This window comes from Platalea leucorodia (assembly GCF_965183815.1).
Source record: "Platalea leucorodia genome assembly, chromosome: 1".
Lineage (NCBI taxonomy): Eukaryota > Metazoa > Chordata > Aves > Pelecaniformes > Threskiornithidae > Platalea > Platalea leucorodia.
Window position 1 is genome coordinate 9629149 of NC_138823.1, and position 14981 is coordinate 9644129.

The following is a 14981-nucleotide window of genomic DNA, read 5'->3' on the forward strand; positions in this document are numbered from 1 at the left end:
TAATGGAAAGCATCAAGTAGCAGTAGCTCAAGGCTTTAAGTGGAGAATTAGTGATGGTACCACTGTAATGGCTGTAATGTGACAGATCATAGGTGGTTTATAGCTAATTGAAGGAATCATGTTGTCTTGGTTGAGTTCGCACCAGTTTGCTCATAGAGGTGCAGGGCAGCTGGATCGTGGGTCCTGGGAAGCCAGTGAGCCACTGGCTTCGTAATTGCAAGGTGGGGACAGCATGGTATGGGGTGACAAAGCAAGCTCAAGGGCATGGCAGGAACATCGCAGAATTGCTAAGTTAACTGCCAAATGTCTTGAGCAGCAGGAACATGGTTATAACAGGTGGACGGTAAAAGCCACATTCTGGACCCAAAGGCTGTTTCCTACCAACAACATAACCCTTGCTCTAGAGTATGGCTGGTGAGTGGGAGAAGGTGAAACTTGACAAAGAAATCCAGAATTATTTAGCACGAGCAAACACATTTATTTCTGTTCTAACCTTGCTCGAAATGGCTGATCTGAAATTTTCCTGGCATAGGAAACTTCTGAATTGCTAATGTTAGGAAAGCCACAGCAAAGTCATCCTTCAGGGTTTGCTGTGAAGTGTTTCACTGTTGCCTGTTCCTTGCATGGAGGTTGCTAGTTGATGCTGTTTGGAGGAAATTCCTTCCCGAAAGGCAGCAGGAGCTATCTGGAGCTCACCTCTCTTTTTACTCCAACTGCAAAAATGTTGCAAATTCTCAGAACATGCTCCCTTAGCCCTAGGTTGCCCTGTACATGAAGGAAACAAAACCCCAAGACAGGTTAGAGGACACGTGTCTCTGACCTGAGCCTCCCTTCCCCACGGTCCTTGCTCGCTGCCTCCACACTGCAGGCTGTGGCTTCTGCTCATTTCAGCCAGTGAAACAAGGTGGAGCTTTATTCACCAAGAAATGAAATCACACTTTAGGTATCATCAGATTGAAATTCAAAACAGGTAGTATACACTAAACACAGTTTGGTTCTTAACAAGCTTTTTTTCCTGGATGATTTCAGTACCTAATGCCTATCATTTCTTTGATGTACCCTAGCTATGAAAGCAAGGCATCCAGGGCTTTTATGGAGATGTACTTCCAATTCATTCACTAAGCTCTGAAATATTTCCATGGCCACCTGCCCCTTTGATCCCGTGGATCAGGTTTTGGGAGCACGTTAAAATGCTCATGATCTGGGTACATGAAGTACTAGAATATGAGCTTCCCCTACTCTGCTTCACAGTAATCACTTACGAGACTCCCTTGATTTTTCTTACCTCTTTATGTATAAAAGATTTTGAATAGCTTGAACCTGGGAATGGTTTTACAAAGTAGATCAACGTGACTTTAGATTGGACTGAATTGGATTTACCAGCAGTAGGAGTTAATTTTCTGTCAAATCTCTGTATTCTGGAGCCTCACAGACAGACAATAGCACAGGGGCAGTGATTTATCACGCACTGTGTTTATTGGAGAGCAGAACTTTACCCTCTCTATTGTTTCTCTTTGAAACATTTTTATCTTTTCATCTGAATAGAACTGAGTGCAAAAAGGGAAAGTAAAGGAAAAATAAATGCAGTGCAGTTTTCAAGGGAGGGTTTGTCCTGGTGCTGCATTGTATTGAAGTGTTTACTGTTTCTCAAGTCTTAGGATGTGCCAAGTAGATTTATTCCACTGTAACTGCAGTGCCATTTTGTGAAACACACAGCACATCAGCTTGGAATAGGCTTCCTGAGCATTACAGTCCTCTGCCATACCATACAATCCCTTCCCCAAAGGAATATCATCCATTTCCTTCCTGAAGAATGCAAACGAGTTAATTAATGCATGTCTGTCCCAGGACCATTCTGATTTAAGATCTTGCCATGATTTCTTGACTGCCAGGCCCCCCGTGTCCAGATTGAGAACCTTCGATCTTCATGAGAGCCCACCTCACTGCTCACCGATGGGAAGCAGCCATCCCCTGAAAGTCTCCACCCAGGTTTTTATAGGCAACATCTCCAATGCAACTACAGAGAGGGGTAATGCTGTGTTTTTTCCTTTTATTTCATTCCAGGTTTCTGATTGTCTTGGGGTGTTTGATCCTAGCTGTCCTGACAACTTTCAAGGAGTATGAAACTGTTTCAGGAGACTGGCTCCTCTTGCTGGTAAGTAGACTGGCTGCTGCATCACCCTGGTAATGTCCTTGAATTGAAATCAGCCCCATCAGCAGTGATGGAAACTTACTCCCAGCTCTGCATGCAATAAGATTTCTTCTGTTGGTCCTGGAGCAGTGACTGTACACTTAAATATTGGAGAGTTCCTGGTCCATTGTCAACACCAACTGAGTAAAAGGGAATTAAGGAGAGGAAAAATACTAGCCTGAGACTTTCAAATAATGACTTTTCAGCATTTGCCCAACAGTTCTTCCATCAAAGTATCAATAATTTTCCTGTTGGCCATGCCAGATCTGAGCACATTTGAAAACTTATTTTGGGGGGATTTTTCAACAATTCTGATTCATTCTACAGTATTCTACCAATCCCATCATTTCTTTCGAGGGAGGTCATCAGAATTGGACTCATGCTTGTGCCCAATAGTAACATAATTGAAATTGTTGCAAGCAGTGCCTGTGATGACTAGCCATGAAAGAAAATGTATTTACAACAAATATATTCCTTCCTCTGTGTTTCCAGCATGCTTGTTTTATAAATGCTGGAGTTCATGCTCAAGACTGTATTTCTGTAGGCCTCCCATTTGGCAGAAGAAGAAAAAAAAAAGGAAAAAAAAACCTCACTAAGTATAAACATGATCTATTCATCATTTTATGAAAATGACCCTAACAAAGAACTTCCTCTGCTCCCATAGCTGTCATGAAATAGAGAACGCAACCTCTCACTTAACCTGGCCTGGTAGAGAAGCATCGCTAGGGAAACTGCACAGCAAGAGTAGTTCCGGGATCTCAATTTCTATTTCCCTTTGTGCCCCCAGAGACATGTAGATGCGAGCAAGAACTAAATGCCAAAAGGAATGAAAGGTGAATTCCCCTTGCATGTTCCTTCTCAAAAAGCGCCTGTATGAAAACACCCTCATCCCCTAGGGAAAGTGAAACTCGCTTTTGGTCCCAGTTACCCTGCTTAGACCCATCTTTTCACATTTGAAAAAGCCTGAGGTTATTTTTCCTTCTCCTGTGCTTGCTTTTACGTCGTGCTCAGTGGTTTTCAGAAATGCCTAGCAGCTGTGGGTATAAGCATCAGGAAAAATCCTGATGCCAGCTATCCCCAGAGAGGAAAAGTAACTGTGTGCCCCATGCTGCCCTTGGCCCGTCTCCACTGAACACCTCAGAGAAGCTCTTTCCTCCCCATTCTCTCCCCATGCTTACAAGACATCTTGAGCAAGGTGGAAAATCCCATTCTTCTGTGTGCCAGAAATTTAAGGGGATAATATATACCTTAAATTTGTCTTATACCTGCCTTTCTCATTGCCTTAAATTTATGACCACATGAATATATTGTATCCTGTCCCTGTCTCTATAAATATGGCTGCATGAATGAGCTGCTGGTGGGTAACCCCGGGTGTGGGTATACAGTGCCCTGGGGACTTTGCAGTCACCACTCACATATGTTTTCTCATTTCGTGTGAAACAGGCGGTCTTTTTGTCATGTAATTGCCCTTCCATCAAGGCAGGGTAAGCACTTCACTTTTACCCAACAGGAGGGGCACATCATTTCTGCAGAGTACTTAGCAAGCTGTAAAGCTATGTCCCACTTTGCCTTGTCTCTTTCATCAACCTATATTCTCCTCCCCACTTTTTTCCTCTCTGTCTCTCTCTCACACACATACCCCAACACTTGCACCTCATCTGTTTCCTTCAGCTATCTCCATGTGTCCAGAATTGCCGCAAAACTTGTTGCTAGTCTAACAATGTAGTTTGTGTCTTTGATGCAGGAAACTTTTGCCATTTTCATCTTTGGAGCAGAGTTTGCCTTAAGAATCTGGGCTGCTGGGTGTTGCTGTCGCTACAAAGGATGGAGAGGGAGACTCAAATTTGCCAGGAAGCCTTTGTGCATGCTGGGTAAGGACATGCTCTTTACTACTGTTTTCCCCATTATGTCTTTTTCCTTCTAAGCCAGCTTGGGGGATGTCCAAGAACCAGCGAATGGCAGTGCAAAATGCACTGAAAGCAGATCTGCCCTTTGTGCTAGGAGCGGTGTCCTGCTCGGAATAGTTATTTGAAGTAACCCAGCAATAATGATTCATTCAAGACACTCTTGGGTGGCTGATCAGTGAGAAAAAAATGGATCCATCTACTCTTCAAACACATTTTTCTTGTCCTGAGTCCCACTACATTTTTCTTAAGCTTGTCCAAAAATATATTCTGTCTGCCTTTAGTTTCAAACCGCTTCAGATCCCAAAACTGTGCCATCTTCCCCAGCGCTCTTCATATTCAAATATTGTGTCTTACCGTTTTAATGTTGGTCTGCATTTGCAAACAACTATCTTTCTTTGTGATTTCACCCACATTATCTTTCAGGCTTGGAAGGGACTGCCTACAACCAGCACAAAACTACTCATTATTCATGTTTAAATTCCCTCCTAAAACTCCCCATTATGTCCACAAACCAAGCAGTCAACATGTAAGAGCTCGCTCTCCCCTGAGCGCCTGTCATGCACATCCACATTCTTTCACTGTTTGCAGGACTCCCTCATTTATTTTGGTGCTCTTCAGGCCAAGCACCACCTTTTTGTTCTTTATTTGTACCGCACATAGCGCTCTGGGGAGCTGTGGGGCTGCAGTTATATGAATACACGCTACCCTCTTCCCTCTCCCTCCTTTTGTTCATCTTGTGGGTCTAAACGGTAGACTAAATTGGAACAAATTTTCTTTGTGCATCTGTGCTATCTTCAATTTAGAAGTGCTCCTTTGGGTCCTACTGTTGTATAAATGCTTCTTATACTTCTAATAGCATTGTGAAGGCAGTAGAGCACGGTGCGAGCAAGTGGGATTGATATTGTCTCATGCCTTCCCAGTAAAAGTGTCATCTCAATTCTGAGAATGAATCTTCATTGATATCTGGGTAAAGAACAGAAAAGATCCCACTGGATTTATTAATATCATCTCTTGGTTGTCGCTGGCACAAGTTTATTTTGAGAATGATTGAAAGTAAATAAATCTGAAATCCAGCCGGTGCCACTCTTTTTGGTTGGAAATATAATATGAAGACAATTTAAAGACTGAGTACCTGGAGAACGTTTGAAGCCTTTTGGTACCACTTTTTTTCTTGTATATATATAGGATCAAAAAGCAGGGGGGAAACAAGGAAAAGACAGAAAAAGAAATAAAACAAGAAGAAACAATGTGATTTGTATTTCAAACCTCTTCAGTTGATCAGCAAATTGGCCCTGTGAATGCTTACAAAAAATAGTAGTACTGGCTTTCAGGTTTTAATGGGAAAATTCAGCCAAAAGAACATAATACTAGATGCACTATCAAAAACTGAATTTCTTATCTGCTGACCTGTTCACTATGGTGTTCCTGTGGGACAGATGAATTTAAGGTTGTTCTTCTGTCAGCATTCGGGCACTGTTTCTGTGCATCCCTAAGCCAGCTCAGACAGTGTCTCAAGTCCAGTGCATTGATCTGTAAACAGATTACGATGCTTTCTGGTGGGTTCTGTGCGTGATGCCGACTGTGTGGCAGGTGCAGATATCTGTTTAATTGGCAAGAGAAGGCATTTTCAGGAAGCTTTAAAATTTGCCTAGGGAAATTTGCAGCACAACCAGATGGGACTAAGAAGCAGGTGATGGGGCCACTTTTGTTGGCAGGCTTTGTTCTTTTCGCCTTGCAGATATCTTTGTGCTGATTGCCTCAGTGCCAGTGGTTGCTGTTGGGAACCAGGGCAATGTGCTGGCCACATCTCTCAGAAGCCTCCGCTTCCTTCAGATCCTACGGATGCTCCGAATGGACAGGCGGGGCGGTACATGGAAACTTTTGGGATCAGCCATTTGTGCACATAGCAAAGTAAGTGAGGAGTTTGCAGGGATTAGCTGGGGCTTGGGGGAGAGACATGGAAGGGAAAGAGGGATGCACAGGTACAGCAATGCCTTGGGATTATGTCTAGTAGTTAAAGCAATAGTTTTGTCCTTTCAGCTTTATTCCCTTTTCCATTCTCTGAAACATTTCTACCCCTTACTTTACCCTTCTCTACTGAATAGTGGTGCTGGGAAGTGACAAGAGTGTTCATTCCCACACTCATTACAACAGGAATTTTGCCTTTACACTGAATGAGAGCAGGAACATCCCTTTAATGGTGAAGTATGTTGGAATCTTTGACAGAAATGCCTCTGTATTTGCGATGTTTTTGTAGTGGCTTCTCAGACTTGTCTGATCAACAGATGGAGCAGGACTCCGAAAGGATGGAAAGAGTCTGGTTAGCATAAATGTGGTTTCAGAGGGAACTACTGGTATAATTTCTCTGTGGAAGCATGGGTCAGGCAATACAAAGATGAACACAGTGTGAACCCAGACAGACAAAATTTCTAAAATCATCTTTGCTCAGTCTAACTTGATGCTATAGTCAGACACATCCTGTCTCACACCAGACAGATACATTGTGTTCTTGTATTTTCTCCAAACATTATTACAAGTTAAAAACTATCTGCATAAAAATCCTCTAGATGAGATTTCTCATCTGCACAGGGTGTAGAAAAATTGCATATACTCTGTGCTACATACTGCTTTTTCTTATCCATGAATGACATTCCTGACATTTTAGGGGTTTTGGAAAATTAAAATGCCAGCTGGCACAACATAATTAGACTTTGCTTCTTTGTAGTGGCTGATAGGGATACCCACCCTGCTTCATTTCATACCAACTTCTCTTTCTTCCCTATATAAACTTGCTACAAGGCAGATGGCACATAAACGCTTATGTCAAAAATGTTTCTCAGGAAACTGAGATCATGGAAGAAGTTTATGTGCCAAAGACATTGTTTAGAAATTGTTTAAGGCTTCATTTTGTGAGATTTCATTCAAATGTTCTGTGTTTGATTCCCAACCACCACCCTTTGGACTTCAGCTGGCTGTGGGAGATAAGAAGGGGTGGCAAGAACTTTGCTTCACTGGAGACAGTAAAACAATTTTGGTAACAAGGTTAGCCAACAAATTTGCTTCTGTGGTTGCACACCAGAAATCAGCCAAGAAAGCTGACTTATCTCAAGACTCAATTATGAAATTCTCAGCAACATCTTTTTTTTTTTTTTTTTTTTTTTTTTTTTGCAAATGCAGTTCTCAGAAAAAAAAAGGAATATTGATTTTTTACCCACTTGTGAAGACCTTCACCAAAAAAGTTTCTGCTTTGTTTCAGACATTGCTGGGATTTGAACTTGGGTTGCTGCATCTCCCACCTCAGTAGGATTAGCCACACACTCCACTGTAGTCACTCCCTCTAAAACAAGGAAGCTCAGGTTTGTTTTCACACAGACAGTTTTCAAGGTCTGTTCTTATTGCATCAATTCATGGTGAAATCATACCTCAGAACCTGCTCTGATATGCCTAAAGAGAAGAAACTGCAACCTGCAGCCTTCGCTCTATGGAGGCAGGGAGAGGGCAGAGCTGTTGATTTGCCTGCCAAGACTGACTAAGCCTAGGGGCAGCAGGCATGGGAAGAGTCGAGGTCAGGGACAGAGCACTGCAGCACCCTGTGTCATGTGTGCAGCTAAGCCCTTAACCCAGCTTTATGCAGAACTACAACTGCAGATTGCTCCAAGCTGTTCCCAAGGAAGATGCCATGTAAGGGCTAATTCTTGTAAATCTCTGCATTATTTCCCTGTAAGTGCTGAGGTGGGCTGGTCATGGACTGTGACCAAGACAGCAGTGACAGCTCTGCTGTTATCCTCAGTGCTTCTCTCTTCTCTTGACGTTTACTCTGTCACTGTGGGTATTGAGATTGTTTTCAGCCCCTCCATTGTCCATCTGTTTCTTTTGCAGGAACTCATCACTGCCTGGTACATCGGGTTCCTGACACTCATCCTATCGTCGTTTCTTGTTTATCTGGTTGAAAAAGATGTTCCTGAAAAGGATGCTAATGGGGTGGAGATGAAGGAAGAGTTTGAAACCTATGCAGATGCACTGTGGTGGGGGCTGGTAAGTGACTCCAAAAATACCTTAACCCCTTCTTAAAAACTTCATATCCAAGAAGAGATAAAGTATTGATATTAAGGATTACACTGCAAGTGCTGCAAAATTTGGGTAAGGAGCATGTTACTGGTATAACATCACCAAAGCAGGGATGCCCCTACAACCAATTGACGTAAGTTATATCCCTGTTGATTTTCAGTCAGATAAAGGCCCTTAGGTGCTTAAACCCCTTTCAGAAATCAGTCTGTACTCTTGGTTTCCAGGAAACTTCTCTTGTAGAGGAGTCTCTCTTTGGGTATAACTGCACTGGCAGAGCCTATGTCTATGGGAGACCTAGCTCTCATGACAACAGTATCCGACCTGTGAGAGCTTCATCCCTCAGAAAATGGCAAAACCAGAGCTGGCCAAACTGGGAGGTGCTGTTGACTCTCTTGAGGGACAAGAGGCCTTGCAGAGGGATCTAGATAGATTGGAGCATTAGGCAATGATCATGGGATGAAATTTAACAAGTCCAAAATATCTTTGTAAAGGATAACTTAACATTTCTTTTGTGTCTTACATGCATTCCCCAAGAATCACTCAGGGAATGACATTGGTGGTAGGATACTGAGCAAGAGGGACCTGTAATACATCTGTTCTTGTGTCTTCTGATGAAGAGAGGAGAACTGGTTTGCACCACTGCTCATTTAATCACAAAATGTTCCTGCCACCTCGTAGACAGAATTCATGTTGCTTTGCTACCAATAGTTAGGGGAGTCTATATCATGCTGTGACTAAAATTCAGCAGCATATTTTTTTATTTACTGCAGTTCACTCATAAATGGCAAGATCGCTCCCCACCATTAATAATCAAAAGGTTCCAAGTGTTACATAGAACACCTGGATATTTTCATATATCCAGGACATTTAGGTAGAGTCTCACCGGTGAGAAAAAGTACACAGCTGAAAACTAGTAATTGCGCAGGAAAGGAGTAAGTTTTCACAAAGCCATCTTTGTTTTACAGAGGCTGAGACTTCAGGGAGGGGTAGCCCTGATTGTTTGTTAAAGGTCTGCGAGGCGTAAACTGGCAAGTCCCATTCCTAACTGTGCACTGATGGTGGTCAGGAGACTCACTTTGCATGCAATGTCACATGGAGTTCCCTTTCAGCTAATACATCCTAGAGAGGCAGCTGCTTTAAGACTAAATCCATTCTCCCTGGTGCAATGCCTCTGGACTATGATGCTGCTAAAAAAATTGGTTCGCCCATCATCAAGATCCTATTTTAAGAAGCTGTGCATAAGCACCCATAGAGCTAAGCGAGTTATGCAGGTTTCATGGTGACATTTAAAGCAGAGCTGTTGGCTTTGTTTTTCTTATGGGAAGTCCTGGTCATTCTGCCCACAGATCACCCTCGCTACGATTGGTTATGGTGACAAGACCCCCAAAACATGGGAGGGACGGCTGATTGCAGCTACGTTCTCTCTCATTGGAGTGTCTTTCTTTGCTCTTCCTGCAGTAAGTACCTTCCCCCTCCTCTGTTAGGCACAGCCCAGCGCTGTGCACTTACAAAAAGAAGGTAAAGTGATCAAAACTGCCAGTGGAATCAAAATCCCTTTTTAAGAAGTGATTCACTAGTCTATATCAGTAAATCAAACTCCTTTCTTCGCAACTTTGCGTAGAGCTTATTGGGAATAATATGTCACCCCGATACTCCTCAAACATTGCGTGTACATTTTCTGACACAGTGCTCATTGGCACAGGACAAAATTATTCCAGCAAGTGAACAGTCTGGGAAATCACAGGGCAGTTCATGAGCCTGTACCCTGGCCCAGGTTACTTTATTGGTATTGACATAGCTACACAAGATGTATTTCTAAAAGGATATGGGGGCCATTGTTTTAATAATTAGGGCTGGGCCCATCTTATCCAGCTCTAAAGACTTGCAAGCTAGAGACCTACATCTGGTTGATCATCACAGACCAGTGGTCATCCTTAATAACCAGTGCAGCTCTGCAGAGCATTTCATCTCACCTGTTTCCTTTCCTTCTTAGAGGAGATCTCTGACACCACCATGGAAGTGTTGTTTCTACCCACTAAGATTAAAGGGAATTTAGATAGCAGGTGACAGTACAGGTATTTTTGATCTAGCCAGGTGAATCCTACTCTGGCTGCTTGAGAAATGATCTCTAAATTGCTTTTGGAAGTATATTTGTTCTCTTGTATTACACAGGCCAAATATTTGCCTTGTCTGCAAAGTCCTCAGGTAAGAATGAGACAAGATCTGGGCGAGATGGACAAATACCAACAGAAACCACCCCAAGTCCAGATTTTAGGATATTTTTCCTTTAGATCAAGACTTGGAAAGAATTTCACAGAGGATGGGAAATCTCACACACCCAAATCCAGCGCATGGTTAGCATAGTTCTTTTATCACACAAGCATGGTTTCACTCTACCCTGAGTGGAAGGTAATACACTACTTGGACACCTCCAGCTTGGAAAGGCAGTAGACATTCAAGAAGCCTGTTGAGGACCTTAAAATGATTTGGTGTGGCCTGTGGCCCTTGAGAGGATCACGACAAACTCGTGTCTCATGAACCGAGCTGTGGGAAAGGAATGCTGTACTGCACAAAGGTCCCATGTAGCCATATCCATCTCCACCTACAGACCTGTTTCCTCTTATTATTAATCCATTTTTTATGAGTGAGAAATGTCTAAAGTCTTGCATCACTCTATGCTTTCAGGGCATTTTGGGCTCAGGGCTGGCACTGAAGGTCCAGGAGCAACACCGTCAAAAACATTTTGAGAAAAGAAGAAAGCCAGCAGCTGAACTCATTCAGGTTTGCAGCCACTTATCCCGTCCTTGAAAAAGTGTTGTATATGAAGACTGCTGCATCATGTTAACAAGGGCCACTGCTTTCCCCCTGCCCAAATTCTCATTTCCCATTGCAGGAGGTGAGAAGCTGTGTTTGTAAGAGAGTCACTTTTTTCACATTGAGCTAGATAATCCAGTGGTCCTTGCAGTTTTTGAGGAATCTTTCAATTCCCAGAATATCTTTCAGAAGAACAGTGTCTTTAGAAGAAAGGGTCTCATCTGCTAGCTTCTGGAAACCAACCAACTTCTACATCAGTGCCACAAAAACACAGAAAACAAGCTGTCGAAAATGTATTCTTTCCAAAATTCAGGTTTTGTCGGTTCCCTTGAGAGAGTGCTTTTATGTGCAAACAAAATTATGTTGTTATTGATGAGAAAACAGCAATAGAAGTAACACAATAGACAGTGACAGTTTCAATCAAGGCAAATGACGTAAATAGTATATGTGGTTTGTAAAAACTAAAACACACCCTGGATCTCCTGTTACGTCACTGGATGGTCAGAGGATTCAAGGGGAAGAGACTCCTTATCTCACTTGGACTTCAGTTATGGTCTTCGTTATGAATTCAGAAAATTAAGCTTAAAATGAGTGGTCTGGGGGCTGACAAATTTGACACGAGTTACTCTTAGTAGGTGTGGAGCACACCCTGATGGCAGTGAAGTAAATGGCAGCATTTCCACAGAGGAACAGAAAGTTTCTGTGGTATCAGATGGAAGCGTTGCTGCTCAGGACTGCTCAGGATCAAACCAGTCCTCAGGAGAAAGAGGCTGAGTGGCTTATTATGCTGTTCTCGTTAAAAACACTCCTTAGCAAACAGAAGGGGCTGCTGGCATGAGTAGTGAATTGAATTCACCTTTTAAATTAAAGCATCTCCACTTAGCAGGTAGCTAATTTAGCTACAGCATTTTTTAGGTATGTACTTATAGAATTTTGATTGGACCTAAATGCTGAAATAGAAAATTGCTCAGCAAAATTTCCTCTGATGGTACATTAGATAGTGAACTAGCTTAAGCACTTCCAGAAATATTGGACAAATCCAGCAGTGCTTGAAGCTCTTTTAGACATACCAGACAGGAGAATAAAACCAGTTTAGTCAAATGTAATGTCTTGTTGATGTTAGTGGTTCTCTCTCATGTCCTGTCTCCTTTAACAGCTCTCCCAGATCATAATCCAGTGTCAATAATTTCGCCGTATAGTGACACTCATTTGGTATGGCTGATTAGTAATTAATTTGCAGATAGCCACTCAGGTGCATCGTTATGTCTTTGAAACAATCTGGCTGCTGTTAGCCTGGGGAATAGCTTTATGTAACACTAATTATTTCCTCTCACTTGTAATTCAGGCTGCTTGGAGATATTATGCTACTAACCCCAACAGGATTGATCTAGTTGCTACCTGGAGGTTTTATGAATCAATTGTATCATTTCCATTTTTCAGGTAAGTGCATTGTCCACCTCTCCATCATCATTTTCTGTGAAGTATAAGTCTGGACAGGAAACACAGGAACATATCAATGAGGCTTTTGTAGGTAACAGAGAGTTATCAGATAACTTCCTGGCCAAGACTGTAAAATATGCGTTTCGGCTTCTGGATCCATTTCTTCTCCCTTCCCCTGGTGGGGTATATTAGGGGCACATGGATAACTCCATCAGTGGCTTTCATGCTGGCATTAAACAAAGGAAAAGGCTGCCTCACCATCAGCTTCCCTTTGAAAGACTCTGGAGTTTATTGACCTGGAAATCTCAATTTCTCCCTGTACTTCTTTCACCCTCTATGATGCAGTCGTGTATTTTAAGATATGGGCCATGCTGAAAATTCTTACTTTTCCCTCTTTAACTCAACTGGCCTGAGAATTGTGTGGTTCACAGAGGTGGCCATAGCACGTGAACATAAGTAATACTTCTTAAATGCTTGTCTTTTGGCAATACCAATTGCTCAGGGGGATAATTCAGTGGAGGACAGCCAAAGCATGTTTAAAACTGTCTCCCACTGAAACTATTAACTGAAGGTTCACAAGGAAACTTTTTGGGGGAGTTGGGGTCATAGGTCTATTTTAATAATTTAATTCTGAGTTCAGTGGAAAGCATTCCATACATAAAGACATTCAGACTTAATGGACACTCATATGTTTATGGATATAAGTTTGTCTGATCCTCACTTTTCTTGTCTGTCAAACAGACACCTTCCTCACCTTGAGCTCTTAGTATTTTAAAATGTTGGCCCTACGAAAGGCAAGCCTTTTAGCTATAGACTATCAGCTGCTAATAACGGGCATTACTTATCCAAGTTTATGCTTTAAACTTTCATTCTGGATTTGCTGTTATGCCTCATTCTGACAAAACGTGCCCTTAAACTACTGCTCAGCTCAAACAGAGGTCTCCACATGTAAACTGTGCTCACTGCACTAATACTGCAGCTCCTGTTGCTTAAAACTGACTTGAAGAAACAGTTCAGGCTCCTGCCTTCACAAAGGGCAAATTACAAATGTTAACTCTTTCTTTGTTTATTCACAATATATTTCTTTAGGATTGATTTCACTTAGGTCCAAAAGGAAAACTCTAAGAAAAACCACCACAAGTGTTTAATTAAAGCTCAGTACATTTCTTTCCTTTTATTTATCGTTTCTCACTCTGTATTATTCCCACTTTATCCATTATATAGTCATTTCTAGAGGGTTTCTTGACCTCAGGGTTTGTTCAGAGAATAATTCTCAGGCTTGCCTGGAGTCTAAACTCATTACTGTGACTTCAAGCTTGTTCATTGTATGTAGGTTCTTCTGTGATTCAAATGCGGCCTGAAATTTAATACGTGTTTTACAAATAAGGTCCTGGGAGAGAGGGCAGGGGAGTTCACTTCTCACCAAAGACTAGATTGCCAGTCTAAGGAGCACAGATTGGTTTCAGGAACCTATATCACTTTCTTTGCTTTATGGCTAGTTGAAAATGCAGCTTTTATTCTGCTGTCAGTTATGGTCACAGAACAAAAGAGGTATAAACCATTAGAAATAAATTAGAAATTTCTGTTTAAAGAAATCTGCTGAATTTATTATGTAATTCTTCTCTCCTTGCTTTCTTGTAATGCTTCTTCTCTTCTATAAAAGGAAAGACCAATTGGATGGTACTGCCAGGTATGTAGCTCTCATTATTATAGCCTTATTTTAATACGGTTATTGAAGGATGCAGGTTAAATGATTCTTTGTGTATTCGTGAGCTGTTAACCAAAACATGCTACTAACACCACAGGTAGTCATTAAAAATGATTAACCAATCCATTTCCTAATTGCTTGCTTTTTTCCCAATTTAACAACACAACTACAATGCTAATCGTACAAATGCAGTGTTGCTTGCTGATTGTATGTAAACAGCTTTATTGTTTGTTATTATTAATCATGGTCTAGGTTTCTTCTGACACATGCCATAGAGCCAGAGTTTAGAATCCAGGTTGTTCTGGGGTGAATTTAAAGTTCTTCTTCATGTTATTGCTCAACAGTCCTGCACAGAGCAATGTTGCAGTGTAAGGGATGAACTTTGTGTCGATTCACCATGTGCAAAGATTTCTTAATAATAAATGCTAAGATGGATGGCTAAGATGGATCAGCAGGATAGTCAGTCTCTCTGGCAGTACTAAAAAAGCTGTATTAGGTTTGAGGCCTTGGTCCCAGCCCTGCCGAAACAGATGGGAAAGCTCCCAGTCACTTTGGGGAATTTACAAGCAAAGAGAATGAAGGAATCATCGATCCTAGTACTGGTCAGTCACTGAAGACTACAACAGAGCAGCTGTTGTCAATCAACCTGCAAGGTCTCAAAAGGAAATGATGTATTTATAACCCCCTCCAGCTAAGTTGCAGATTGAAAAACGCATAAAATACTTCAACCTCTTAGGTCGAAAATGTGAAATACTTAATGCTAAACTGCTATCAATGGATCACCCACAATGAAAGTCAATAGCAATTAAAGGATAAATAGTTCCACAGACTCATGGTGAAGCTATTTCCATTT

General features: G+C 41.8%; 1 protein-coding gene across 2 annotated transcripts in view; it reads left to right on the forward strand.

Annotated features, from left to right (window-relative positions):
* KCNQ3 (potassium voltage-gated channel subfamily Q member 3) overlaps window positions 1-14981 on the forward strand; it is a gene marked incomplete at both ends in the record, with an annotated part of 202711 nt that overhangs the window by 167547 nt on the left and 20183 nt on the right. For both annotated transcript variants that reach the window (XM_082326769.1, XM_082326770.1), the window contains 8 exons: window positions 2065-2155; window positions 3936-4062; window positions 5837-6009; window positions 7978-8133; window positions 9513-9623; window positions 10852-10947; window positions 12326-12420; window positions 14084-14110. In XM_082326769.1, the coding sequence (XP_082182895.1) occupies window positions 2065-2155; window positions 3936-4062; window positions 5837-6009; window positions 7978-8133; window positions 9513-9623; window positions 10852-10947; window positions 12326-12420; window positions 14084-14110 (876 nt within the window). The remainder of the gene's footprint in view (window positions 1-2064; window positions 2156-3935; window positions 4063-5836; window positions 6010-7977; window positions 8134-9512; window positions 9624-10851; window positions 10948-12325; window positions 12421-14083; window positions 14111-14981) is intronic.